The sequence below is a fragment of the Hemiscyllium ocellatum genome, chromosome 45, assembly GCF_020745735.1.
Source record: "Hemiscyllium ocellatum isolate sHemOce1 chromosome 45, sHemOce1.pat.X.cur, whole genome shotgun sequence".
Classification (NCBI taxonomy): Eukaryota; Metazoa; Chordata; class Chondrichthyes; order Orectolobiformes; family Hemiscylliidae; genus Hemiscyllium; species Hemiscyllium ocellatum.
Window position 1 is genome coordinate 24,473,895 of NC_083445.1, and position 26,052 is coordinate 24,499,946.

The 26,052-nt window shown below is 42.3% G+C and overlaps 1 protein-coding gene across 10 annotated transcripts in view; it reads left to right on the plus strand.

The window, feature by feature from the left end:
* Positions 1–26,052, plus strand: part of LOC132835946 (uncharacterized) — a 147,088-nt gene that overhangs the window by 44,904 nt on the left and 76,132 nt on the right. For 9 of the 10 annotated variants that reach the window (XM_060855084.1, XM_060855083.1, XM_060855089.1 and 6 more), the window contains 4 exons: positions 4,749–4,823; positions 10,715–10,786; positions 13,515–13,589; positions 24,093–24,167. In XM_060855084.1, the coding sequence (XP_060711067.1) occupies positions 4,749–4,823; positions 10,715–10,786; positions 13,515–13,589; positions 24,093–24,167 (297 nt within the window). The remainder of the gene's footprint in view (positions 1–4,748; positions 4,824–10,714; positions 10,787–13,514; positions 13,590–24,092; positions 24,168–26,052) is intronic. The other variant, XM_060855088.1, reaches the window with a different exon arrangement.

A 26,052-nucleotide genomic window follows, 5' to 3' on the forward strand; every position in this document is an offset into this window, starting at 1 on the left:
GCTAACACAAGAATGCAACTTTTAAAAAAAAAGTTTTGTGATTTACACATGAAAGCAGTGAAACTAACGCTGTATTTTAACAGACAATCAATTTTTCAATGTATAATTTCAGTTACATCACACTAAATTTTTGCTATAATTTCTGCTACGATTGAGCCCTCCACTATCACCTGATGAAGGAGCGTTGCTCCGAAAGCTAGTGTGCTTCCAATTAAACCTGTTGAACTATAACCTGGTGTTGTGTGATTTTTAACTTTATACCCTTCCTGATTTTGTAAACCTCAATCAGGTCCCCCCACAATCTCCTTATTTTCTAATGAAAATAAACCTAACCTACTCAACTTCTCTTCATAGCTAGCACCTTCATTACCAGGCAACATCCTTGTAAACCTTCTCTGCACCTTCTCCAAAGCATCCACATCCTTTTGGTAATGTGGCAACCAGAGTATTCTAAATGCGGCTGAACCAATATCTTGTACAATTTTAACATGACTTGCCAGCTCTTATACTCAATACCCCGTCCAATGAAGGCAAGCATACCATATGCCTTCTTGACTTCTGTATCCACCTGTGCAGCAACCTTCAGGGTACAATGGACCTGCACTCCCAGATCTCTCTGCCCATCAACTTTTCCCAAGGCTGACCCATTCATTGTATAATTTGCTTTAGAATTAGTCTTGCCTAAATGCATCACCTCACATTTGTCTGGATTGAACTCCATCTGCCACTTTTCCGCACGACTCTCCAGTCTATCTATATCTTCCTGTATTCTTTGACAGTCCCCTAAGCTTTCTGCTACTCCACCAATCTTCGTGTCATCTGCAAACTTGCTGATCATACCAACAGTGCCCTCTTCCAGATCATTTATGTATATTACAAACAACTGTGGCCCCAACACTGACTCCACTTCGAGAAACTCTCTTTAACTACTACACTCTGTCTCCTGTTGCTCAACCTGTTCTTTATCCACCTTGTTAGAACACCCTGCCTACCATGTGACTTCACTTGCTCCATTAGTCTGCCATGGGGAACCTTATCAAATGCCTTATCAAATGTCATATACATGATGCCATGTATATGACATCAACAGCCCTTCCTTCATCTAACAACTTGGTCACTTCCACGAAGAACTCTATTAATTTGGTAAGGCACAATCTCCCCCGCACAAAACCATGTTGCCTATAAGCCCATTCTTTTCTAAATGTAAATAGATCCTATCCCTCAGTACCCTCTCCAGCAACTTTCCCACCACTGACGTCAAGCTCACTGGTCTGTAGTTACCCAGAATATCCCTACTATCCTTCTTGTATATGGGGAGAAAGTGAGGTCTGCAGATGCTGGAGATCAGAGCTGAAAATGTGTTGCTGGAAGGGCGCAGCAGGTCAGGCAGCAGCCAAGGAATGGGAGATTTGACGTTTTTGGCATAAGCCCTACTTCAGGAAACTCCAGCAACACATTTTCAGCTTCTTGTATATGGGGACAACATAAGCAACCTTCCAGTCCTTTGGCACCTCACCCATGTTTAGGGATGCCACAAAGACATCTGTTAGTTGTCCTTGTTATTTTTCAAGATGAGTCATAAATGCAGAGACATCAAGAGGTTTTTATGGGTTTAGGGCCAATTTGATGATAGCTAACACATACTGCCACACACAAAAGGCTTTCAAGTTTAAAAAAACTACTTGTACAAAGCGGCATGCTGCCTCACAGCGCCAGGTGCCCAGGTTCGATTCCAGCCTTGGGTGACTGTCTCTGTGGAGTTTGCACATTCTCCCTATATCTGTGTGGGTTTCCTCTGAGTGCTCCAGTTTTCTTCCATGATCCAAAGATGCACAGGTTAAGTGAATTGGCCATACTAAATTGTCCATAGTGTTCAGGGACGTTTAGTGATAGTAGGGATATGGTTTAGTAAGGGATAAATGTAGAGTAATAGGGTCTGAGTGGGTTACTGTTTGGAGGGTAGGTGTAGACTTGTTGGGCCGAATAGCCTGTTTCCACACTATAGGGATTCTATCAATGAAAGGGGAGTGACCAGTTCTCCCAACTCTGGTTTAGTTTGGTTTTAGCAGTTTGGCTGTTCAAAGCCAGCAGTCAGTTTTTTTGTGAGGTTGCTGGTCAATGAAACAGCGACATGGAAGAATGTGTTCCATGCTAAATCTCTCTGACATCTCTCTCTTCTAAGACCCTATGTTTGATTTCTTTTTCTTTTTTTGCCAATGGGTATTTATGTGGTTTGTTGCAAGTAATTTGAACAGCATTGTTAAATTGGGATAATCTGTTGGGTTTTTGGATTGGTTAAGTTATTCAGTATTCTGTTCTCTTTTGTTTGTGTTTCATCCAGTAATCTTGCAAATAATTCTGTTTTGTTTAAAACTAAGTTGGTGGTCCAGCTGCATCACTCCGAGAATATTTATTTTACATCTGCTTAAAACAACGAGCAAAGTTAGAGTCTGGGCTACTTTCTTGAAATGTTTTGAGGGGGTCTGGCCTGGTCCATAACAGAAGCAAGTATATAGTGTACTTGGAAAGTTTAAGAAGCATCTAGTCAGGCACTTAAAATGCCAGGACGCAGAAGTATATGGACTAAGTGCAAGTAAGGGGGATTAGCATAGTTTGGTGTTTTTTGGTCACCATGCACATGATGGGATGAAGGACCTGATTCTATGCTATATGACTCTGTGAGTGTAAGAGTTCAAAACTACACAGATACTTTGCAGCTCTCGAATTTTATTTGAAAAACAACTGGTTTTATTGACTGTGAAAGAAAGTAATTTACTCAAAGCAAGAGGTGCTTTTCAGTTAGACACTGTAGCGCTGAATTGTTCTTTGATCAACTGTGAGTGTGTGTTTACTTTTAATGATCACTGTTCTTGGTTGCCTATGTCTGGGTAACAGCCCCAAGATTTCACTGTTAGAGAACAGGCTCCTCCCACCCGCCACAGAAGGAATAAACTTGGCAGATGTCTTGAAGCAGCCCTGCCTGGCGACAGACCAGAAGAACAGTAAAATCTTCTTTAATACACCCACATTACCCTCTGGACTTTGAGTGTCAAAGAGCAACAGTAGTAGCTTTCCGTCCAGTGCAGTCGGGTCCCCGCTTTCAGAAAGAAAGTCCAATAAAATTGCCAAATGATCCTTGTGGTCCACCTCACCTTGTACATTTAAAATTGGAGCTCTAGTATGACCAGAGCATTGATTTCCAACTTTTAATGTTTTGTGTACCTGTTTTTCCGTCAATGATGGCTTGTTAGCTTTGGCTGTAGTTTGTTGTAAAACACTTAAATGTCAATCTTTTTATTTAAGAAAACAAATTGAGATTTGCTGTTTGGTCTTGAGCTGGATTATTTGTACATGTATGTGAATTAGCAAATCTAGGTCATGCAGCAACATTGCAATCCATTCATCTTCAGGTGCCTCAGCAGTGCCCAATATGAATGGCCGTGTTCCCCATGTTCCATGTGTGTGCCCTACAGGATAGTCTGCTGAGTGTTTCCTTGTATTTTCCTGCTGGATAATCTGCTACCTGTATCTGTGGTTTCCCAGAAGATAATCTACTCGCCGTATTTGTGAGTTGTAGTGGTTCTGCTCGCCGAGCTGGAAGTTTTTGTTGCAAACGTTTCGTCCCCTGGCTAGGAGACATCATCAGTGCTCTGGAGCCTCCTGCGAAGCGCTTCTTTGATGTTTCTTCCGGCATTTATAGTGGTCTGTCCTTGCCGCTTCCGGGTGTCAGTTTCAGCTGTCCGCTGTAGTGGTTGGTATATTGGGTCCAGGTCGATGTGTCTGTTGATGGAGTTTGTGGATGAATGCCATGCCTCTAGGAATTCCCTAGCTGTTCTCTGGCAGCTGATAAAGTTGCGCGGGTATCCGTTTTTGGCGAATACCTTGTATAGGTGTTCCTCTTCCTCTTTTCGCAGTTCTGGTGTACTGCAGTGTGTTGTAGCTCTTTTGAACAGTGTCCTGATGCAGCTTCGTTTGTGTAGAACAAAGGAGCCAATACCCAACATGAGCAAAACTAATGTAGTTTATAAAATACCATGCAAGGACTGCACAAAACACTATATAGGACAAACAGGAAGACAGCTAACAATCCGCATACATGAACACCAACTAGCCACGAAACGACACGACCAGCTATCCCTAGTAGCCACACACTCAGACAACAAGCAACATGAATTCGACTGGGAAAACACTACTATCATAGGGCAAGCCAGACAGAGAACAGCCAGGGAATTCCTAGAGGCATGGCATTCATCCACAAACTCCATCAACAGACACACCGACCTGGACCCAATATACCAACCACTACAGCGGACAGCTGAAACTGACACCCGGAAGCGGCAAGGACAGACCACTATAAATGCCAGAAGAAACATCAAAAAAGCGCTTCGCAGGAGGCTCCAGAGCACTGATGATGTCTCCTAGCCAGGGGACGAAACGTTTGCAACAAAAACTTCCAGCTCGGTGAACAGAACCACTACAACAAGCACCCGAGCTACAAATCTTCGCACAAACTTTGTATTTGTGAGTCCCTACAGGACAAATCACTTGCTGTATCCTTATGTATTCCTGCAGGATAATCAACTCACTATATCAATTTTATCACCTTGTTCTATAATTAGCAGATACTAATCAGTGTGAAACTCAGAAAAATGTAATGATCTGAGCAGTTACTTTGTAGCATTATGATTAATATTAAGCAAATGCAACATAATACTTTGTTGAATTATGATTTCAAATCTTTTTCCCAGTGATGGAGATGTTCAGCGATATCAGTAATTCGCTGGGCCATACCAGATTGGAACTTTCCCAGATGAAGACTAACAGTATGTGTTTATCAAAATATTTCTTCATCTATAGCTCACATTAATCTCAAAAAGAAAATTTCTCTGAGGTGGTAGGCTTGATCTTTGCAAGGAAGCTGAAGTTGGCCATGGAACCCTGGAAAGATCAGAGGGACCTCAGTGTACGTATGGACAGATGCCTAAAGGTAGCAGGCAGGTCGGTAAGATGTTAAAGAATGCATGTGGGATACTTGCCTTTAATAGCCATGACACTGAATACAAGATTAAGGATATTATGCTGAAACTGTACAACAAAACTGGTTAAACCACAGCTTGAGTTCTGCGTGCAGTTCTGGTCACCACATTATATGAACGTGATGGCACTTAAGAGGGTGCAGAGGAGGTTAACCGGGGTGCTATGCTATAAGAAAAGGTTCAGTAGGCTGGGGTTGATTTCCTTGGAACAGCAAAACTTGCGAGGGGAATTTGATGGACTTGTACAGGATAATGAGGGGCATAGGAAGGATGGATAGGAAGGCACTTTGTACTTTGGTAAATGGTTTAGTAATCTGGGGACATAGATTTAATGTGAGAGGTTGAAGGCTAAGAGAAGGGTTGAGAAATATTTTTACCCGGAGGGTGGTAGGAATCTGGAACCCACTGCCTGAAAGGCTAGTTGAGTCAGGACCTTTCATTATGTTGCAGTAGTTGCCATAACCTCCAGAGCTATGGACTAAGAACAGGAAAATGGCATTCGTGTAGTCAGATTTTTGTTGACCAGTGGAGACATAATGGGCCAACTGGCTTCCTACACTAAGTGTTTGTGTATGAGGATATCAGACAGTTGCGATATTGTCTGGTTTTGTTGTAGGCTCGTAATTCAAAGGTCATCTATTGAGGTGTAATTCTTGATGAGGCATTAGAAATGGTCCAATGAGTCAGACATAATAATTGCCAATAGAAGGAACTTGCAGTGGGAAACTCTCTTGATTATCTGCCCAACTTGAACTTCAGATTGGCAATAACAAGAAGGAAACAGTGACAGATGCCACATCGCCTTAATTTCCACCAAACTGGTGAGTAGAAGTCAAAGGCAGGCTTGCCCTCAGATTTCATATCCATATGATGTTCATATCCCTTAAACGAGGGATCCCAGATGATTTACTGAGAATGGTCTGTAGGAGGCAACAGAAACTGGTAAAAAGATTCCCTAGTTGTGTGCTATAGTCCTGCTGTCTTTCTGGAGGAGGGGATTCCAATACTTCAGGATTCAATGCAATGCTTACGAGGAAAAGCTGAGCGACTTGAGGCTGTTTTCATTAGAGAAGAAGGTTGAGTGGTGACTTAATTGAGACGTATAAGATAATTAGAGGGTTAGACAAGGTGGGCAGTGAGAGCCTTTTTCATTGGATGGCAATGGCTGGCATGAGGGAACACAGCTTTGTGGAGTAATAGATATAGGACAGATATCAGAGGTTGTTTCTTTACTCAGAGTAATAGGGGTGTGGAACGCACTGCAACAATGTCAGACTGGCCAACTTTAAGGGCATTGAAATGGATAGACATGGATGAAAATGGAATAGTTTAGAATAGATGCTTCGGATTGGTTTCACAGGCCAGCGCAACATCGAGGGTCAATATACTGTGCTGCAATGTTCTTTGTTCTGTGTACACTGTGGAAATCATGGACTCCGAGCTTCAGTTCACTGTCTGTAGTGATTGGAACAAGGGCCAGGTGGATCACATTGACTGAGATCCTTGGGAGGGGTTATATACCTGGGTCCATCAGGGAGCCCTGGTTGACAGATACAAAAAGGAGATTCTCTGTACATATACACAACCACGGGTGATGTGGGAAACAATAAGTAACATTGCTGTGCAGTCGTGTAAGGGATAAATAATAATAAATAAACAGGAGATTCAGAAGGTCTCCTCAGTCTAGGGGCTATCTTTGAGCTGATTGGTAGAAATAAAAGGAGATTCAGAGTCTCCCCACTCAATCGACTGACTCTGAGCCAATAGTTCAGAAACCATGTACTGTGCGTGTGTAAATAGAGTTAAAAAAACACATAATACCAGGTTATCGTCCAACAGGTTTATTTGGAAGCACTAGTTTTCAAGGCACTGCTTCTTCATCAGGTGGTTGTGAAGCAGGACCATAAGACACAGAACTTATAGCAAAAGACTAAGGTGTCAGCTGCAAGTCATTGTAATCCTTTCCTATGAATTCTGTGTCTTCTGGTCCTACTTCACAACCACCTAATGAAGAAGCAACACTTCGAAAGCTAGTGCCTCCAAATAAACCTGTTGGACTATAACCCAGTATTGTGTGATTTTTAATTTTGCCCACCCCAGTCCAACATGTCTCCTCCAAATGATAGAGGGTGTAAATAGAGGGTGACTTGGTGAAAGGATACAGGCCTCTGTCCAATTATTTCACTGTTAGAACAGACACATTTGACACCAGACTCACAGGTATTGCTGCTCCTCTGTGCCTCATTAACAGCCTGATGTCTAGTCACCCAGGAAGCACAAAAAAGCAAGCAGTTTCTCTCACAATGTTAGAGGGCTAGGAATGCCTCTTAAGGGCACCAGCAAACAACACTGAGAATAACACAAAGAGATAAGTGTATATATACATGTACAAGTATCACATAGCTTTTAATATTTTATCTTGTTTTTCACCATTTAGACAATAGGCAGTAGGTGCAGGAGTAGGCCATTCAGCCCTTTGAACCTACACTGCCATTCAATGTGATCATGGCTGATCATTCCTAATCAGTATCCGCTTCCTGCCTTATCTTCATAACCTTTGATTCCACTATCTTTGAGAGCTCTATCCAACTCTTTCTTAAATGAATCCAGAGACTGGGCCTCCACTGCCCTCTGGGGCAGAGCATTTCACACAGCCACCACTCTCTGGGTGAAGAAGTTTCTCCTCATCTCTGTCCTAAATAGTCTACCCTGTATTTTTAAGCTGTGTCCTCTGGTTCAGCACTCACCTATCAGCGGAAACATGTTTCTTGCTGCCAGAGTGTCCAATCCTTTCATAATCTTATATGTCTCAATCAGATCCCCTGTCAGTCTTCTAAACTCAAGGTTACACAAGCCCAGTCGCTCCAGTCTTTCAGTGTAAGGTAATCCCTCCATTCTAGGAATTGACCTCGTGAACCTATGCTGCACTCCCTCAATAGCCAGAATGTCTTTCCTCAAATTTGGAGACCAGAACTGCACACAGTACCCCAGGTGTGGTCTCATCAGGGCCCTGTACAGCTGCAGAAGCACCTCTTTGCTTCTATACTCAATTCCTCTTGTTGTGAAGGTCAGCATGCTATTAGCCTTCTTCACTACCTGCTGTGTCTGCATGCTTGCCTTCATTGACTGGTATACAAGAACACCCAGAACTCTTTGTACTGCCCCTTTACCTAAATTAATTCCATTGAGGTAGTAATCTGCCTTCCTGTTCTTGCCCACAAAGTGGATAACCATACATTTATCCACATTAAACTGCATCTGCTATGCATCTGCCCACTCACCTAACTTGTCCAGGTCACCCTGTAATCTCCTAACATCCTCATCACATTTCACCCTGCCACCCAGCTTTGTATCATCAGCAAATTTACTAATGTTATTGCTGATACCACCTTCTATATCATTAACATATATTGTAAAAAGCTGCGATCCCAGCACGGATCCATGCGGTACCCCACTGGTCACTGCCTGCCATTCCGAAGTGGAACCGTTTATCACTACCTTTTGTTTTCTTTCAGCCAACCAATTTTTAATCCAATCTAGTACTTTGCCCCCAATACCATGCGCCCTAAGTTTACTCACTGACTTCCTATGTGGGACTTTATCAAAAGCTTTCTGAAAGTCCAGGTACACTACATCTACTGGATCTCCCTCGTCCATCTTCAAAGTTACATCCTCAAAAAATTCAAGAAGATTAGTCAAGCACGATTTCCCCTTCATAAATCCATGCTGACTCTGTCCTATCCTGTTACTACTATCCAGATGTGCCGTATTTTCATCCTTTATAATAGACTCCAGCATCTTTCCCACCACTGAGGTCAGACTAATTGGTCTATAATTTCCTGCTTTCTCTCTCCCACCTTTCTTAAAAAGTGGTATAACATTAGCCACCCTCCAATCCTCGAACCGATCCCAAATCTATCGAACTCTGGAAAATAATCACCAACGCATCCACGATTTCCCGAGCCACCTCCTTCAGTACCCTGGGATGTAGACCATCAGGCCCCGGAGACTTATCAACTTTCAGACCTTACAGTCTCTCCAACACCAAGTCCTGGCAAATATAAATTCCCTTCAGTTCAGGTCCTTCAGCCACTGTTACCTCAGGGAGATTGCTTGTGTCTTCCCCAGTGAACACAGATCTGAAGTACCCATTTAATTCTTCTGCCATTTCTTTGTTCCCTGTAATATATTCCCTTGTTTCTGTCTTCAAGGGCCCAATTTTAGTCCTAACCATTTTTTTGCCTTTCACATACTTAAAAAAGCTTTTACTATCCTCCTTTATATTATTGGCCAATTTACCTTCGTACCTCATTTTTCCTCTGCGTATTTCCTTCTTAGTAATCCTCTGTTGTTCTTTAAAAGCTTCCCAGTCCTCTGTTTTCCCACTTATCCTTGCTATGTTATACTTTTTCTCTTTTAACTTTATATGTTTCTTAACTTCCCTCCTCAGCCACGGCCGCCCATGCCTCCTCCTGGGATCTTTCTTCCTTTTAGGAATGAACTGATCCTGCATCTTCTGCATTATACACAGAAATATCCGCCATTGTTCCTCCACAGTCATCCCTGTTAAGGTATTGGATCATTGAACTTTGGCCAGCTCCTCCCTCATAGCTCCATAGTTCCCTTTATTCAACAGAAGTACTGTAACTTCCGACTGTACCCTCTCCCTCTCAATGTTATTGTTATTTAATGTTATTTTTACTGATTATCTGAAAGGCTATTGATTTTTAATACTCTTAAATTATCATATTAAGCATTAATAATTCTAAATGTAATTATTCATATTTATTTTAACATTCAACATAATTTAATGATTGACTGATAATGTTTGCTTATAGAGATTGAGTGAGGGAGTTGGTGCCTAGTGGTCAATGTGCAGATGATGGGAAGGATGGCAGTTGATGCTGGGTGGGTCGAGTGGCAGGATAGCAGGTGATGGTGGCTGGGGTGTGTCACAAGCCACTGGAGTAGTGTGCTGGAAATCCAACTGCACTATATTCAGTGTGGTCACAGAAATTAAATATTTTAAATTAAGTACATTAAATTACCAAATTACTTGATTGGCAGACCCAGGTTCATACCCAAGACCAGATTTCTGTTCTGAACAAGAATCCAGTAAAGGTCACAGACCTCAGTCCCATGTCGGTCACAGGAACTGTCTCAGTCCCATGTCGGTCGCAGACAGACTCAGACCCAAGTTGGTTGCAGGCACAGCCACAATCCAAGTTAGTGGCAGCCGCAGTCCCGTGTAGGTAAAGGGGACATCCTCAATCCCATACAGGTCATGGAGATGCCCTGCGCCCTGTATAGATCATGTGAGCATCCTCAGTCCTGTATATGTCATAGAGGAAACACCCTCAATCCCATATAGGTCATAGGGGGACCCTGTGTCCCATATAGATAATTGGGTTCCTCGTTCAAGCCTAGGTAACGGAGACACACTCATCCTTCCTGAGCAAAATAAATGACTGGGAAACTCATGGGAGAAGGAGGCTAAACCATTGGATCAAAGAGGGAACATGCTGAGGATAGACTCTCCTCATCCCTGTACAGAGCAGGTGTTAAATGAGGATACCGCAGACTGCAAAATGTCAGCATATACTTGAAACAATCATAATATTGAATGATCTTCCTCTGTACTTAAATGATGCCTAAATTGTGTTCTTTTTAAATTTCAGTAGCTCAGATACCAGTGGAGACAAAGAACTCTCTGTCTGATTTCAGGAGCAAGGTCTCACAGCTGAAGAATAGTAAGTGCTCAGAAAAGATCAGAACGCTCTTTGTTTCTCCAAGTCAAACAGTTTCTCTGTACTTTTAAAGAAGTTCAACATTCTTTTCAAGAGACCCCACAAAAGGCAGCCTTGATCTTCCTGACAAAATTCTACTGTGATTGTTATAGAACTTGGGACCTGGATACCCATTCAGTTTTTCCAAATTGTAGTCGACTGAGGGGTGTTCAATGGGATAGATGGCGTTTCCTCTTGTGAGAGAATATAGAACTAGGGATCACTGTTTAAAAATAAGGTGTCACCCCTTTAAAACAGTTGAGAAAGTATTTTTTCCCCTCAGAGGGTTGAGATTCTTTGGAACTTTGTTCCTGAAAAGATGATGAAAGAATCCATGAGTATGAATTGTCTCAATTTGCAAATGATTGTGCTTATGTACAAGATTCCATACATTATGATTAATTTTAAAGATGTGAATGTTTCCTTGTATTTATGAACAGCTATTTTATATTGTCCTGTATTGCGTTCCAATTTGTGTACAAATCAACTTCCTAATGTACTCAACTATGGTACCATTTCATAACCCATAGATCCTCTGTGTTATGAGGAAAGGCTAGACGGGCCAGGCTTGCTTTCTCTGGGGTTTAGAAGAGTCAGATGTGGCTTCATTGAAACATAAAAGGGGAGTTGACCAGGTGGGATGTGGAGAGAATGTTTCCTCTTGTTGAAGAGGTTCTTATGCAGTATTCACCTTGTCTGTCTTAAATGGGTGACTCTTTGTTTTTAGACTGTGACTCCTCTTCCAGATTCTATTACAAGTGGGAGTAAAATGTGCAAAGAATTGGTAACTATTTAAATGCAGAGTGCTATTAGAGCAGCCAATGCTGAGGCTGAGATTAGAGTTAGCAAAACAGAATTAGATAGTTAATTGATTGGTAAAATTTTAAAAAAAGGAAAAGGCACAGAATGGGATTGGAGTGAATAACTCTGAATGCTTCAGAGGGACAAAGAACTGAATCGAAGTTTAATGATTCTGTTAGAGTGAATACAAAATGTGCTATGTTAGGGCTCAGAATCCTGGAGCAATTCTGTGATGTCACAGAGCTAAGCACCACTCAGCATAAGTAACTCAGTGTAGGTGGAGTTAGATTACACAAAACTCTATTACACAAGATGGATTAAACTACACTGGAATGGATGCAGTGGAGATTCACGAGGATAGCATTTTAACTATAAAGAGAGGCTGAATAAGCTCAGGTCATTTTCTTTAGGGCAGAGAAGGCTGAGAGGGGATGTGATTAAGATTATGAAAGACATGGACAGGGTGGATAGGAAATGGTTGTTCTACTTCTTGAAAGATCAAAAACAAAGGCATAATTTTAAGGTGAAAGGTGGTTGCTTTGGGGAGAATTTGAGAAAAAAATGTTCTCACCCAAAGTGTAATGGATATCTGGAATACATTGCATAGGAGGGTAGTTGAGGCTGGAAACTTCCCAACCTTTAAAAGGTACTACAGTGAGCACTTGACATGTCATAACATTCAAGGCAATGGGCCACATGCTAGAAATTGGGACTAGTGTAGATATTTCAGTAACTTTGTCAGTGAAAACTAAAAGGGCCAAAAAGCCTCTTCGAGATCTATGCTTCTACACAATACTGCACTGCACCAGAACTAGACTGTGCCAAACCCCATGCTGGAATGAATGAGAGAATCTTAAGAGCCCTGACATGAACCAGGCCTGACCCCCTCAAAACATTTCAAGAAAGTAGCCCAGATCCTAACTTTGTTAGTTGTTTTAAGCAGATATACAGTGGCTATTCCAAGAGAGATGCTGTTGGTCAGACCACTTAGTTTCAAACGAAACAGAATTTATTTACAAGATTACTGAATGAAACACAAACGAAAGAGAACAGAATACAGAATAGGTTAACCTATCCAAAAACCCAACAGATACCAACGTACTGATGCTGTTCCAAATACTTGCAACAATTCCTATAAGAACCCCTGAATGCAAAAGGTAAAACCAAACACAGGACCTTACAGGAGGGAAGTCAGAGAGAGATCAACATGGATCTGCTTCTTTGGGTCTAGCATCTTTCACAACTACTGTTAAAAACCAAACCAAACCAGAGAAAAAGCTGAGCTGGGAGAACTGGCCACTCCCCTTTCATTGTGCAAGTTTTTTTTAATAACTTGAAAGCCTTTTGCCTGAGATATTATCTATTAGCTACAATCAAACTGGCCTTAAAACCCTTTAACTTAGACTTTGCAGAGTCTGTGTCTTTTACGACCTGGCTGTAAAAAAACAAAACGTAACATTACCTTGTTAAAGGAGCAGCATCATCACAGCCCATACACATAGACACGAAGAAAGCGAAATTGATCCTTACCTAATGTAACTCTTAGTTCAGACCCTGCTATATATCTGATTGCCATGTATGGCAGTATTTGGTATTAATGTATAATAAATTGTGTAACTTGAAATCTAAGCCTGAAGACAGTTCTTGATTTTGCCTTCTCCTTGATCAGCCTTTAATAAACTGAAACTCAGAGCATGGCCACAGGGTGAAAGAAAATGTACTTACTATGTAAAGACCCTGTCTTCCCCACACAGCCGCAGGCTGACAGCTCTAATTCCATGTACTTTGTAATGAACAGACTGGCGTAAACCACATTGCGACAAGCAGGCAATATGGGGAGGCGAAGAAAAGATTTCACTGAACGATGTCTGAAATACAGTTTCTATTTCAGTTACACAGGTGGTCTCTGACATAAGACACCTACAGGTTAACCTCAAGGTTGACCTTTCACAGATGAAGAACACAAGTAAGTGTTATGGGCAGATTTGACTGCGCCATCTTTTAGAAACGTGATTTCCACCACATCTTGAATCCTCATGATTCTAAATCCTCCAAAGCCAGTACATTTTGGATCATGTTGCTTAAGAAGCAGGCATCTCTTCAAATCTAGGCCAGGTTCCTATTATCATGTTGCTCTCTGTAATCCTCCCCCTTTATTTCCAAGACCAGCTGGAGAACAGGAGTGAGAATCAGAAGATTTAATAGATGTGATAGTGAGAAAATTTGTAGGTGTGAATTTTAGTTGGAAACCTAAGTGAAGTGTGCTGATGTTCATGTCCGCTTTAATCTGATTACAATACCTGGGAGGCAGACTATCGCTGAAATAGTACACACTGCAGGTTATGAGCGAAACACCAGTACCCTCGACAGTGCAAGTAATGGGTTTGGCCTCGATCACTCAGGTTGATGGGAAAGAAAAGGGCAGCATGGTGGCTCAGTGGTTAGCACTGTTACCTCACAGTGCCAGGAACCCAGGTTTAATTCCAGCCTCAGGTGACTGTGCAGAGTTTGCACATTCTCCCTGTGTCTGCATGCGTTTCCTCCGGGTGGTTTGATCCACAATCCACAAATGTGCAGGTAGGTGAATTGACAACACTAAATTGCCCAAAGTGTTAGGTGCATTAGGCAGGGGTAAAGGTAGGGTGGGGCTGGGATCTGGATATCTTTGGAGGGTTGGTGTGCACTTATTGGGCCAAATGGCCTATTTCCATACTGCAGGGAATCTAATCTAATTGGTTCGATGTGCAGGTTAGGTAATTTGGCCATGCTAAATTGCCTATAGAGCTCAGCGATGTGAACATTACGTTAGTCAGGGGTAAAATGTGGAGTAGGGGAATGGTTGTGTGCACGGTAGTCTTCGGAGGGTTGATATGGACTTGTTGGGCTGATAGGGATTCTGTGATTTGTGCGAAGTACAGAGGCTGAACAAGAAAGTGTAATTTTAAACTGTGAATTTAATGTCAAATCTGATATAGAAAATAATATAAAGAAAAAGATTAATTAAGAGAGAGATAAAAAGATGAAGATGTTTTAAATCATCCCGTATGTACTTGCTCCTATCATTTGAAAGCATAGTGTTAGCTTTCGCATGTAGATATATTTAAACATGTGACATGTTATTGTATACCTCTGAAGCACACAAATCCTAAAACCAGGTCTCATGGCTCAGAGTTAGGAACAGTAGTACTGCCACAGGAATTCCCAGTTTTGCATTTAAGTTGACAACACTTAGCTTTACTGCCCACCGCCTTTCTAAACTCTTCCTGAGTTGCTATGCTGACTGAAATACACAGGCTTCCCATAAAGCAGTGTCTTGACATATTCCATGGCCTTGCCCTATAGTATCTTTGTAATGTCTTCAAACCCTACAATTGTGTGAGACTTCTGAACTCCTTTAATTCTTCCCCCTTGTGCATTCTTAGTTATAATTCCCCCACCATTGGTGGTCATGCCTTCTGTTTCCTAAGCTCTGGAACTCCCGCCCTATTCCCTCTGTCTCTACGCCATATTGCTGTTTTAAGACACTCATTTACACACACTGCATTGACAAACCTTTTTGGTCCCCGTGTCAAGCCGTCTTTTATAATTTTCGTATGAAGTACTTTATGAACATTTTGTGGGTTAAAGGTGCTATATAAATTCAGGTTGTTGTGGCTATGAGGTATGTACAACAGTTCTGACCAGTTAATGCATTTGAATGGCAACCAGACCTAGAGGTTCAGGTACATAATTCTCTAAAATTTGCATCACATATAGATCACAAAAGAGCATGCCTGCCTTCATTACTCAGACCTTTGAATATACGAGTTGGAATGTTATGTTGAAGATGGACAGGACATTGGTGAGGCCTTTCTGGAGTACAGTGTCTAGTTCTGGTTGTCCTGTTATAGGAAGGATATTATTAAGCTGGAGAGGGTTCAGAAGAGATCTACCAGGATGTTGCTGGGAATAGAGGGTTTGAGTTATGAAGAGAGGCTGGATAGGGTTGGGACTTTTTTCACTGGAGTGATGGAGTTGAGAGGTAACCTTATAGACATTTGTAAAATCATGAGGGTGAATGGCAGGTGTCTTTTTCCTACGGTTGGAGATTTCAAGACTAGAGGGTGTATTTTTAAGATAAGTGAACAAAGATTTAAAAAAGACATGAGAGGCAATTTTTTTACATAGTGGTTTGTGTGTGGAATGAACTTACAGAGGAAGTGATGGATAGATGTGAGTACAATTACTAACGTTTGAAATATATTAAAATTATGAATCACCTAGCATTTAGCATGTGGAACTTATGTCGAGAGAAAGTGATGAAGACAAATGCCTGAAAAGGAAACATGGAGGATATAAGAGAAAGGGAAATTGAAAGGCTGAGATGAAGCAGTTGGAGCCTTGTACATTTTAAACTCTAGTACAGACCATTGAGTTGAATGGCTTCTTTCTGTTAATCTGTGTATTTCCATGTTAATAATGGTGAGTACAGATAGTCTCCCTGCTATTTCTACAGCAAAATGCCTCACATTATTGAATAGAGAATCATAGAATCTTCACAGAGTGGAGGCAGGCCATTTGGCCCATTGGGTTTACACCTACCCTCCGAACAGCAAACCACCCAAACTTTCCCTATCCCTGCAATCCTGCATTTCCTATGGCTAATCTACTAAACCTGCATAACCCTGGGGCAATTTAGCATGGTCAGTCCTCCCAATCTGCATATATTTTGGACTGTTGGAGAAAACACCCAGAGGAAACATGGAAATGCATGGAAACTGTATGCAAATTCCGTGCATTATCACCCAGGGCTGGAATCGAACCCAGGTCGCTGGCACTGAGACAGCAGTGCTAACCACTGGGACACTGTGCCATTATCTTTCAAACGGTACATGTCATTTACAGGGTAGTTTCGTTAATGTTTTTCTTGTGAATTATTGAAAATATTGTCGCATAAGGAAAGATTATCCTTAATGGACAGGTTCTAAACTGTGCGGTTTAGAACAAGGGGTGATCTCATTAAATATTGTTTTTATCAATTTGTGAGACGTAGTTGCCACAAGCTGGCCAGCATTTACTGACAATTCCTAGTTGCCTTTTAGAAGGTGGTTGTTAGTTAACTTTTCAAACCATTGCAGTCCACTTTGTGTGCATTGATCCACAATGGCACTAGGAAGGGAATTGCAGGATTTTGATCCAGCAACAGTAAAGGAATGGCCATATATTTGGGATGGTAAGTGGCTTGGAATAGAATTTGAAGGTGATGGTGTTCCCATGTCCACAGCCTTTGTCCTTCTGGATAGTACTGGTCATGGGCTTGGAAAGTGTTGTTGAGGATCTTTGGTGAATTTCCATACTGCATCTTCTAGATCGTAAACACTGCTGCTACTAATTATCAGTGGTGGAGGGAGTGTATGCTTATGGATATAGTTGCTTTGACCTGAATGGTGTTGAGCTTCTTGACTGTTTTTGGAATTGCAAAGTGGGGAGTGTTCCATCACAAAACCTCACTTGTGCCTTGTAGATGATGGGCAGGCTTTGAGAAGTCAGGAGGTGACTCCTCGGCTCCAACTTGCTTTTGTAGCCAATGTGTTAATGTGGAAGTCCAGTTGAGTTTCTGGTTAATGGTAACCCCCAAGGATGTTGACAGCAGGATAGTTAAATATCACGAGGCTGTGGTTAGCTTGTCTGTTAATAGTGATAGCATTTGTGTGGCATGAATGTTGTTGCCATTTCTGAGCCCAAGCCCGTATATTGTTCAGATCTTGTTACATTTGAAAATGGACAGCTTGAGTATCTGAGAAGTTGCAAATGGTTCTGAACATTGTGCAGTCATCTGAGAACACCCCACTTCTGACCTTATGATGGATGAATGGTCATTGAAGCAGCTGAAGATGGTTGGACCCAGGACTACTCTGTGTAATTCTTGCAGAGATGTCCTGGAGTTGAAATGGCTGACTTCCAAAAGTCATAATCATCTTCCTGTGTGCTAGGTAAGACTCCAACCAGAGTTTAATCCATTGATTCCAGTTTTGCTCAAACTCCTTGGTCGATTGCGGCCTTGATGTCCAGGGCTGTTACTGTCATGTCACTGGAATTTAGCTCCATTGTTCATATTTGAACAAAGGCTGGATGTCTTAAAACACATAAAAATGGATCAATCCCTAGGACCTGATCAGGTGTATCCTGGAACTCTGTGGGAAGCTAGGGAAGTGAATACTAGTTTCCTGAGATATTTGTATCATCAATAGCCATAGGTGAGGTGCCAGAAGACTGGTGATTGGCTAACGTGGTGTCACTATTTAAGAAAGTGGTAAGGAAAAGCCAGGGCACTATAGACCAGGAAGCCCGACATCAGCGGTGGCGAAGTTGTTTGAGGGAATCCTGAGGAACAGGATTTACATGTATTTGAAAAGGGCAAGGACTGATTCAGGATAGTCACCATGGCTTTGTGAGTGGAAAGTCATGTCTCACTAACTTGATTGAGTTTTTTATAGAAGTAACAAAGAGGATTGATGAGAGCAGAGTGGTGATCGTGATCTATATGGACTTCAAGAAGACATTCACCAAGGTTCTTCATGGTAGACTGGTTAGCAAGGTTAGATCACATGGAATATAGAGAGAACTAACCAATTGGATACAGAACTGGCTCAAGGGTAGAAGACAGAGGTGGAGGGTTGCTTTTTCACTTTTTGTCATTCACAAAAATGATTTGGATGTGAATATAGGAGGTATAGTCAGTAAATTAGCAGGTGACATCAAAATTGGAGGTTTAATGGACAGTGTAGGTTACCTCAGAGTACAATGGGATCTTGATCAGATGGGCGAATGGGCCGAGGAGTGGCAGATGGAGTTTAATTTAGATAAATGTGAGGTGCTGTATTTTGGGAAGGTGAATCATGGCTGGACTTAGTGTTAAGGTCCTGAGGAGTGTTGCTGAGCAAAGAGACCTTGGATGCAGGTTCATAGTTCCTTGAAAGTGGAGTCATAGGATTGTGAAGAAGGTGTTTGATATGGTTACCTTTATTGGTCAGCAAGCCAAGCAGCAGCTGGATGTGGAGAAGGTTATACCTGAAACGTTTACTGCTCCCCTTCCTGATGCTGAATGGCACGCTATGACATAGAGTCACAGAGATGTACAGCACGGAAACAGACCCTTCTGTCCAACTTGTTCATGCCGACCAGATATCCGAACCCATTCTAGTCCCACCTGCCAGCACCTGGCCCATATCTCTCCAAACCCTTCCTGTTCATACACCCATCCAGATGCCTTTTAAATGTTGCAATCGTACTAGCCTCTGCCACTTCCTCTGACAGCTCATCCCATACATGTACCACGCACTGCGTGAAAAAGTTGCCCCTCCGGTCTCTGTTATATCTTTCCCCTCTCATCCTAAACCTATGCCCTCTAGTTCTGGACTTGCCCCACCCCAGGGAAGAGACTTTGTCTATTTATCCTATCCATGCCCCGCATGATTGTATAAACATCTATAAGATCACCCCTTAGCCTCCGACGCTCCAAGGAAAACAGCCCCAGCCTATTCAACCTCTCCCTATAGCTCAAATCTTCCAACCTTGGCAACATCCTTGTAAATCTTTAAGGAACACTCTCCAGTTTCACAGCATCCTTCCAAAAGGAAGAAGACCAGATTTGCACACAATATCCCAACAGTGGCCTAACCAATGTCTTGTAGAGCTGCAACATGACCTCCCAACTCCTGTACTCAATACTCTGACCAATAAAGGAAAGCATACCAAACACCTTCTTCACTATCCTATCTACCTGTGACTCTACTTTCAAGGAGCTATGATCCTGCACTCCAAGGTCTCTTTGTTCTGCAACACTCCTGAGACCTTAACCATTTAGTGTATAAGTCCTGCTAAGATTTGCTTTCCCAAAATGCAGCACCTCGCATTTATCTGAATTAAACTCCATCTGCCACTTCTCAGCCCATTGGCCCATCTGGTCCAGATCCCATTGTAATCGGAGGTAACCGTCTTCGCTGTCCACTTCACCTCCAATTTTGGTGTCATCTGCAAAACTACTAACTATACCTCTTATGCTCAGATTCAAATCATTTATATAAATGATGAAAAGTAGTGGACCCAGCACTGATCCTTGAGGCACTCCATTGGTCACAGAACTCCAGTCTGAAAAACAACCCTCCACCACCATCCTCTGTCTTCTATCTTTGAGCCAGTTCTGTATCCAAATGGCTAGTTATCCCTGTCCATGAGATCTAACCTTGCTAACCAGTCTCCCATGGGGAACTTTGTTGTCATGCAAAAGTCCATATAGATCACGTCCACCACTCTGCCCTCATCAATCCTCTTTGTTATTTTTTCAAAAACCTCAATCTAGTTTGTGAGACATGATTTCCCATGCACAAAGCCATGCTGACTATCCCTAATCAGTCCTTGCCTTTCCAAATACATGTACATCCTGTCCCTCAGGATTCCCTCCAACTTCCCCATCACCGACATCAGGCTCACTGGTCTATAGTTCCCTGGCTTGTTCTTACCACTCTTCGTAAACAGTGGCACCACGTTAGTCAACCTCCAGTCTTCCAGCACCTCACCTGTGACTATCGATGATACAAATATCTCTGCAAGGGCCCCAGTAATTACTTCCCACAGAATTCGAGGGTACCCCTGATCCGGTCCTGGGGACTTCTCCACTTTTATGCACTTCAAGACATCTAACACTTCCTCCTCTGTAATATGGACATTTTTCAAGATATCACCATCTATTTCCCTACATTGTATATCTAGCATGTCCTTTTCCACAGTGAATACTGATGCAAAATACTTGTTCAGTATCTCTCTCATCTCCTGCAGTTCCACACAAAGGCCGCCTTGCTGATCTTTGAGTGGCCCTATTCTCCCTAAGAGGATGGGGCTATTTTCCCTGGACCGTCCAAGGCTGATGGGTGACCTGATAGAGGTTTATAAAATCATGAGGGGCACGGATAGAGTAAATCGACAAGGTCTTTTTTTTTCCTGGGGTGGAGGAGTCCAAAACTAAGAGGGCATAGTTTAAAGAAGAGAGGGAAAAGATTTAAAAGGGACCTAAGGGACAACGTTTTTCACACAGAAGCTGGTGCCTGTATGGAATGAGCTGCCGGAGGAAGTGGTGGAGGCTGGTACAATTATAACATTTAAAAAACATCTAGATGGGTATATGAATCTGGGGCAAGTGCTAACAAATAAGACTAGATTTATCTAGGATATCTGGTCAGCATGGATGAGTTGGACTGAAAGGTCTGTTTCCATGCTGTGTATCTCTGTGACTCCAAGTATAAATTTGGGAGTGAAAAACCCATCTGAAATCCAGTGCAATGTTAGCTTTTACTTGGTTTGGATTGCTGATGATTCCCAATGCAAAAACTTTGCTCCAGATTGGAAGCACATTATGCTTTAAGATTCTCAGGTTTGTTGACTTGAGCTGTTTCATAGAAATGTAGTAAATATGATGAGGAGTAAACCATTCGGCCCCTTCAAGCTTGCTTTGCCATACATTATGATCATGCAGGCCCTACTTTTTCTTCATATCCTTTGATCCCTTTAATCCCAGGTGCGAAAACCAGCATATTCTTGAAATCATGCAATGTTTTCACCTCAACTGTTTTCTGAGATAATGAATTACATCAGATCACCACTGTCTAGGTGAAGACATTTCTCCTCAACTTCATCCTAAATGGTTTACCCCATATCCTCAGACCGTGCCCACAGTCCTAGACTCCTTTCACCATTGGAATATCCTTCCTGTATTTACTTGGTCTGATCAAGTTAGAATTTTATAGGTTTCTATGAGATTCCTCTCTCATTCTTCTAAACTCTAGCAAACATTCTAACCAATTTAACCTGCCATCATCCACCAGTCATACCATCTCAGGAATGAGTCTAGTAAATCTTCGCTGCACTTTCTCAAGAGTCAGGAGATCCTTCCTCATATGAGGAGACCAAAATTGCACGCAATACTCCCAAGTGTTATCTCAGCAGTACCTTGTATAATTGTAGCAAGACATCCCTGCTCATTGCACATGTGCCATTGCACATGATTGTATTTATATAGCTGTTTTCACCACTGTTGCCAATCTCACAGAACTTTATCAAGTACTTTCACAGTGTATTCATTGTTATAATGTAAGAAGCTTTTTCTCATTCGTAGGATTTGACCTCCACCAATCACAGCTATTTTCCGTTGTGCTCGGTATGGCTTAAACCATTAAGCAGTTGTCGATCTGATTCCCATTGCCTCCAGTTTTAATACACCTCCTTGCTCCACTTGGTCAAATGCAATCTTCACATTAAGAAATGTCATTCTCACCTCACCTCTGGCGTTCACGTTATTTGTCATGTTTGAACCAAGACTGTAATGAGGTCATAAGTGGCCCTGATAGAACCAAAACCGGCATTAGTGAACATGTTATTGCTAAAGAAGTGCTGCTTGATAACACTATGACGATATCTTACATCATCTTACTGATGATTGGGAATAGACTGATGGGCTGGGTTTGACTTGCCATGCTTTTTGTGTATAGGACCTAGCTGGGCAATTTTCCACATTGTCATGTAGATGTCAGTGTTGTAGCTGTTCTGGGACAGCTTGCAGCAGTTTCTGGAGCACAGGTACTATTGCCAGAATGTAGTCAGGGCCCATACCCTTTACAGTATCAAATGCAGCTATCACGTGGAGTGAATCGAATTGGCTGACGACTGACAGCTATGGTGGTGGGAACCATTGGAATAAGTTGAAATACTTTATTCACTCAGCATTTCTGGCTGAAGTTTGTTACAAATGTTTAAGTCTTATCTCCTGTACTGATGTGCTGCGTTCCCCCTTCATTGAAGATGATTTTTGTGGAGCTTCCTCCTCTGGTGAGTTGATTGATTGAAGAACTGCATTCTTGATTGGGTGTGGCAGGACTGCGGGGTCTACGATCTGATCTGTTGTTTGTGGAATCACTTAGCTCTGTCATTTGCTGCTTATGCTGTTTGAGAAATAGTTCTGTTTTGTAGTTTCACCAGGTTGACATCTCATTTTTAGAAATGCCTGGTGCTGCTCCAATCATGTTCTTCTGCTCTTTTCATTGAATCAGGAGCCAAACATACTCATGTGGGTTTGGAGTCATGTGTTGGTCAGACAGGCAAGGATGGCAGAGTTTCCTCCCTAAAGAGCCTTAGTAAGCTAGATTTTTTTTCAGTCACAATTATAGGCACTCTTAGCGAGACCAGCTTTCAATTCCACATTTTTGCTAAATGCCATAACCTTCCAGCACCACCCCTGGATGTTAGGGATAAAGGAATATTTCACTAACTTGATACTTTCTTGGATTAATTAGTTGCTATCCTATATTTAAGATCAAAAGCAGAAATTGCTGGAAAAACTCAGCAGGTCTGGCAGAATCTGTGGAGAGAAGGCAGAGAAAATGTTTCAGTTCAGTGAGCCTTCAGGGTGAGTTTGTAGATAACACAAAAATCGAGAGCTTGGGAACTTTTTAACTTTTCTCTAGACAGTATTAGGAACAAATATCAATTCAGGATTTGCTGAAAATGGATTCATACCGAAACGTAGACAGGTCTTCCTTTACTAGGACGAGCTCATCAAATCCCTACAGTGTGGAAACAGGCCCTTCAGCCCAGGAAGTCCACACTGACCCTCCAAAGAGTAATCCACCCAGCCCCATTCCCCTACCCTATTATTCTATATTTGCCCCAAACTAATTCATCGAACCTTCACATCCCTGAATACTGTCAGAAATTAAGCATGGCCAATTCACCTAATCTATACATCTTTGGATTGTGGCCTCAACCGGAGCATCCAGAAGAAACCCACACAGACACAGGGCGAACGTGCAAACTCCACACAGACAGTCACCCAAGGCTGGAATCAAACATAGGTCTCTGATGAGGAAGCAGTGCTTACCACTGAGCCACCATTCTGCCCCATTATTCCATGATAGCAGCCAGGATAATTGTACTCTTTGTCAGAGAAGATAGCACGGCAGCAAGTATTTAAACATTGCATTTGTAAATTGAATGGGACATTTCCTCAGCTTTATAGAGTCACACAGCTGCAGAGGGAGAAGAATAGAAATTGGAGGTGTCATGGAGTACATAATTGAAGTTGTCTCCTTCTTAACCCAGAAATGTTAAACAACCTCTGATAAGGATTCTGAACCTATCAGCTGAGGACATTTTGAGGTATGGTGGCACAGGGGAGGGGGTATGTGGTGTTGGTTTCTCTGTGGTCTGATGGCTCCCCATCAACATTTCTTCTTGTGTAGGGAGGGGAGGTTGGTGGAAAACAAGGAGAGCAAGTAGTTTACTGCCCAATGCTTCTCCCTTTCCTGGGGCTCCTTGCCCAATCAGCTAAGTATTCATGAGATAGGAGCCTATCGTCTCTGCAAATTTCAGATTATTTGAAGTACTGATAAGAACCTTTATTTTTTCTGGTATTTCAACGATAGCTTTGAATCTGTTTCAGTTGCACAAGCAGTCCAGGACATGAAAGTCTCCCAGGAGGGTGTCAAACTGGAATTTTCACAGATGAACAGTAACAGTGAGTGTTGAATGAGCACCAAGCACTTCTTTGTGTTTCCCACTCAAACTGGTCTTTACTTGTTTTTTGTAAGGCTCTGTTGCTTTTCTAAAGAGTCACAGGAACAAGAAACTATTTTGCCTTTTCCAGAACAGTCTTAGCTGTGTTTAAATGTCACCATATCATTCCCTATTCATTCCTCTCTGTATTTGAGTTTTCCCTTTCTTTATAATTCAAGGCTTTTATGACTAAACTTTATGTCAATTACTTGGTGTCGAAAAGTATGGCATTTTTCTAGCTTACGCCGGAAACGTCGACTGTCCCGCTCCTCAAATGCTGTCTGACCTGCTGTACTTCTCCAGCACTATAGTTTTCGACTCTGATCTCCAGCATCTGCAGTCCTCACTTTCTCTCAGTTAATTAATTGTTACACTTTGAATTATATTGAATTGAATTTATTGTCATGTGTACCAAGGCACAGTGAAAAGCTTTGTCTTGCGAGCAATACAGGCAGATCACAGAGTTAAGTAGCATAGAGAAGTAAATAATAGGGAAACAGCAGCAAAAACAAAAACACAGGTACTGGCAAATGTTAAGAGTTTGTTTGTCCATTCATTATTCTAACAACAGGAGGGTAGAAACTGTTACAAAACCAGCTGGTGCGTGTGTTCAGGCTTCTGTACCTCCTCCCTGACAGGAGAGGTTGTAAAAAACATTGCCAGGATGGGATGGATCTTTGAGAATGCAAGCGGTCTTTCCTTGACAGCGGGTCTGGTAGATCGATTCTTTGTGATTGTCTAGGCTGAGTTCGTCACTATGTAACTGTCTCTGATCTGGAATGGTACACATGCCAGGTGGTGATACGTCCAGACAGAATGCTCAGTGCACACTTACTCTCCTAAACAATCTGCTGTTGGAAAGTCCCTTTCATTGCTGAATGGAGGCTGTTTGCAGGTAAAGGGACATCTGGCAAGAGGGAGGCTTTCAAGATGAGATAATGAGAGTTCAGGAACAATATGCCCCTGTTAATTTGAAGAGCAAGGCTGGCAGAAGTAGGGAGTACTGGATGACTACAGATATTGAGGCTCTAGTAAAGGAAAGGAAGGAGGTATAGACAGCTGGGATCAAGTGAATCCCTTGAAGAGTAGAGAGGATGTAGGAGTACCTCTCCAGTCATCTCCCTCCAAAACAGGTATACCGCTTTGGATACTGTTAAGGGAGATGGTTCACCAAGAGAAGGCAGCAGTAGCCAGGACATCACAGATATGCTGAAGGAGGGCACTATGGAGGACTCGATCAATGAGGTAATATGGGTAGAGCTCAGAAATACGAAGGGTGCAGTAGCAATGTTGGGGCTGTACTACAGGCCTACCAACAGCGTGCGGGAGATAGAGGTACAAATATGTAAACAGATAATGGAAAGATGTAGGAGCAACAGGGTGGTGGTAATAGGCAACTTTAATTTTCCCAACATTGACTGGAATTCACTTCATGTTAGAGGTCTGGATGGAGCAGAATTTGAAAGGAGAATCCTATACTTTTTAGAGCAATATGTAAATAGTCCAACTCAGGAAGGGGCCATACTGACCCTGCTGTTGCGTCATGAGCCTGGCCAAGTGGTTGAAGTTTCAGTTGGGAACAGTTTCGTAAGTTTTAGAATACTCATGGACAAAGACAGTGGTGGACCTAAAGGAAGAGTGCTAAATTGGAGGAAGGAGAGAGTGAGGATTGCAGATGCTGGAGATCAGAGTGGAGAGTGTGGTGCTGGAAAAGCGCAGCAGGTCAGGCAGCATCCGAGGAGCAGGAGAATCGACATTTGGGCATAAGCCCTTCATCGGGAATGAGGCTGGTGGGCCGGGAGGCTGAGAGATAAATGGGAGGGATATGGAGTTGGGGGAAACGTAGC